The 3,827-nt window shown below is 42.7% G+C and overlaps 2 protein-coding genes across 8 annotated transcripts in view; one reads left to right on the top strand and one right to left on the bottom strand.

The window, feature by feature from the left end:
• The window catches only part of LOC116391706 (ADP-ribose glycohydrolase MACROD1-like), a 67,432-nt gene that overhangs the window by 3,170 nt on the left and 60,435 nt on the right, over nt 1-3,827 (bottom strand). The window lies entirely within an intron of this gene.
• Nucleotides 13-3,827, top strand: part of LOC116391702 (girdin-like) — a 26,827-nt gene continuing 23,012 nt past the window's right edge. For both annotated transcript variants that reach the window (XM_031862500.1, XM_031862499.1), the window contains exons 1-5: nt 13-1,326; nt 1,482-1,653; nt 1,889-2,004; nt 2,325-2,393; nt 3,084-3,776. In XM_031862500.1, coding sequence (XP_031718360.1) covers nt 1,524-1,653; nt 1,889-2,004; nt 2,325-2,393; nt 3,084-3,776 — 1,008 coding nt within the window. In that variant the 5' untranslated portion in view covers nt 13-1,326; nt 1,482-1,523. The remainder of the gene's footprint in view (nt 1,327-1,481; nt 1,654-1,888; nt 2,005-2,324; nt 2,394-3,083; nt 3,777-3,827) is intronic.

The raw sequence follows: 3,827 nt of genomic DNA, 5'->3' as shown, positions 1-3,827 counted from the left end.
ATACTCGCAATGACTCTATACACAAACATATACACATTTATATGAACATTACCAGCGAAGGTCACTTCAAGATCACCTTTTTAACTTCCCTGAGTAAGTACTTTTTTTAAAGAAATACTACTTTATACAGTATATTCCCTCTCACGGCCCTGAGCATTTCAATTAAGAGTGAATATGAATAATTCTGAAGCTCAAAGCCAGAGAATGAGATTATATTGTGTGATGTCATCAGGATTTACAGCCTGAAGCTGCTTCATTGACAAAGAGCAGGAGTAGGTCTTCAGTTATTGGAGCTTTTACACTCAAATGAGATTTATTCTGAAGTAGCATAACTATTCTGAGGCAGAAAATGTGCTCATACTCTTGTAAAGCACCTCACAGTGTCCTCACTGTCACCTTCTCAGTCTCATTTAATTCATTCCACCTCCATACTGCATCTCTGTGACAGCCCACATTAGCTGGCAGGTTCCATTTTTCTTGTGTTTATGTTTGCAATAAACTTTTCACAGTGATCTCTTGCATAGTTGTTAAAACCAGTACAGCTAATGTTGAATGTTTACATCTAGAGGTGTTCTCTTTTAAAAGAAAAGTACAACCCACTCACTTCAAGAGTAATTTAGTTTTTATTACATCTTCGGTTTATTCGCATCGTTGCGGTGGTCATTCCTAGGTAAGAATAAAATATTGATATATTACTCAAGAGGTTGAATGCGAGAATAACGCTAAGAAGACAGAGGGGGCAAAAAACACAGTCTGGTTGTTATCGACACTTTGGATGTGCTCACTTTTGATTTAACGACTAAGTCAAGTGTTTAAACTGGTCAAACTGTCGGCTTGTTTACAACCAGTCTGATCGTCCAATTGCTTGTGTTTCTTGCCCTGTCCGATTTTGTTGTAGCAATGTTGCTGTGTTTCTTGAGAAAAGGTTACTACAACTGCTTAAAAATGATGGTGAAAACCCAAATTGCCCTTAGCTGCCACTAAAAAGGCAAACATGTGGATCAAAGATAGATTATCTCTGAGGGCTGCAGCAGCAAAGACACATAGAAACAATCTGATTCTCTCAGCAAATGTTTGGCCTGAATGTCTACCTGGCTAATGTCTGACTAGTATATAATGTTTATATCACTACATATAGTCTCATGCCTCATGTCTGTCTGTGCATGGCGCCCCCTGTAGGAGCAGCAGCAGCTGTGTGCAGCACTGCAGGAGACCAAAGTTCTTCTGGAAGAACAGCTGGCCGACGCACGAGCGCGTTGCTCCTCGCTAAGGGAGCTCGAGAGGGACAATCTTCTGCTGCGTCATAAAATCATAGACGTGGAAGCGGTTGGTGTAATTTAATGATTGTGTTTTTTTGTAGACTTTGTCTAAATACGTATGCTACTAGCTGTATTTGTGTGCGTATGTATGTGTGCGGTAATATGTGAGGAAATGCCATATGATGAATGAATGCCCTTGTGTGTGTACGTGTGTGTGTTTAGGAGCGGGACACCGAGAGGCAGCGGGTTGATGAGCTGCTGGAGATGAACATGAGCCTTGAGGCGGACCTGAGGCACAGCAGCAGCAGCGGCGGCGGCAACTTTTCTGCTCCAGTTCACCGACGTTTCCTCCAATCAGAACTGGACTCTGACGAAGAGCTGAGAGACCTGATTGGTCAGAGCACTTGCCTCTCCGCACCTTGTCATTTAAGACATTTGAATTAACTGATAAGAGAAAATATGTTGGGGTAATACTGGCCCACAGGTCATCAATCAACAATAACCGAGTGAATCTCTTCTTATGTCCATTTCTCTTCTCCTCCATTTCTCTTTTTCTGCCTCTCGCGCTTCATTTTTTTTATCTTTCTCCTACTTTATTCTTTATTTCTTTCTCCGTATTTCTCTCTCAGATCAGAAGCCGCTGAGCGTGGAGGTGGGCGAGGCTTCGACGCTGATGCTGCTGGGAGCGGAGCAGGAGAACGCCGAGCTGAGGAGACGACTGGAGGAGCTGCAGGCCCAGCAGGAGGTCAGGGTTCAGGGGTTCGAGGGTGATGACTGGCAGAAATGATCAATACAAGTTATTGATCAATACAAGTTATTGTAAAGTAAATAATAGAGCTTTAACATGTCTGTAGTGTGCTTTATGGTTGATATGATCATTGTGACTTGGTAGAACAAACCATTTCAGGCAAGAATCTTTAATAAAAATACCAGTAGACCTACCTTTCAAGTTAACCAGGCATCACTAAAGTCAGACGTGAAGCTCGTCACTATCTGAGTAAATGAAACAGGAAAAGCAGGAAGCAACAAATGGAGGAGTTAAACATTCATCTCTTTTTGCTTCAGGCTGATTCTCCAGATGCAAAGGATGAGCTGGCTTGCCTGGAGACGGAGCATCAGAACACACTCGGAGAGGTGAGCTGAAAGGGAAATAAACGTTGCTACGGACCGGAATTCAACAGAAACCTGACTGAGATAGTTTCTGGGAGACTGCTTTGTCAGACACAGTGTTGAGCAACATTAAGCTTTTTTTAAATTATATTTTATGTAAGTAATCGATACATTAAATGATTGCATCCCTATAAATGTCAGACAGAGTATGATATAGAAACTCAGTGACTGTTTGAAATGCCAGTTTATACTGTACTTTTCCATAAAAATAATATAAGTGCGATCATTGGATATAACTCAGACACAAACATCTTCAGCAGCTGCGTCAGCGGTATTGAATTGTAAAATGGATGAATCGACAGATCAATAAAAAACACGGATCCCCTTTGATAGCAGTGAAGCTGTTCAAATATACAAATGCGATATAAATCTTTTTTCTATTTTAGTTTTTTACATTGTATTACATATTTCCTCTGGATTTTATATTGTTTATGATGGCTCCTGCCTGTCATCTGTTTCAGAGTTTTCTACGGTTGTTTGTGCAGAGTTGTGCCTTCGTATTCTATTTTTACAACCAAACAAAAAATAATTTAAATCAATCACTAATTGCCCGTTGTAAGTAAGAACAAGAAGAGAACAGTCTTTGTAAAAAGGACAAAAAATAAACAGAAATGCAGGAGATCTCACTTATTATAAACTCCTATTTCCTTTCAGTTTCAAAACTTGAAGAATGAAAATGCCACTTTGAAGCAGCGCCTTGAACAGCTGGTGACCAAACTGCAACAAATAGAAGACGAGAAGAAGGTGGAAGGAGAGAAGAAGCCAGACAGAAAGGAGGAGATGAAGGTGGAGAGAGGAGTCCAGGGCTCTGAATCCTGCAGGGGAGAGGGGGAAGGAAGGGTGAGGATGATGAGGGTGAGAGAGAGAACAGGAGAAATCATTGGAACCCCGAGGGAAGCAGGAGTTGGTGAAGAGGTTCTCCATGTTGAAGGAGAAAATGAAGAACCATGCGATGAGGACGTTGAGTCCAAAAGGAGAGGAGAGGCAGAGGGAGGACAGAAAGAGAAGGAGAAAGAAATGCAAATAAAGAAAGAACAGACTGCTGTAGCAACAAACTCCGAGATCCAAAATCACTCAAAAAGCGTAGAAAATAATTCAAACACAGCTGCAGGCCAGGATGTTTGTTCCCTGTCTGGTGCTGATGTGGAGCTTCTGACGAACCGGCTCCAGGAGGCCGATGAGGAGGCTGACCGACAGGCGATCGTGGCCCAAGACCTGCGCTCCAAGCTGGGGGAGCAGAGCAAGAAAACCTGGGAGGCTGAGCAGAGGCTGGTGGTCCTGGAGGCCGAGCTGCAGCGTCTAAAGAAAGCAGCAGAGAGTCTGGGAGACGCCCGCAGGCAGATAGAGGTATGGATGGATGGATGGATGGATGGATGGATGGATGGATGGATGGGTGGG

This window comes from Anarrhichthys ocellatus, unplaced genomic scaffold (assembly GCF_004355925.1).
Source record: "Anarrhichthys ocellatus isolate YVR2014 unplaced genomic scaffold, GSC_Weel_1.0 scaffold27, whole genome shotgun sequence".
Lineage (NCBI taxonomy): Eukaryota > Metazoa > Chordata > Actinopteri > Perciformes > Anarhichadidae > Anarrhichthys > Anarrhichthys ocellatus.
The sequence above is the reverse complement of the archived record's forward strand: the minus strand, read 5'-3'. Positions and strand labels throughout refer to the sequence as shown.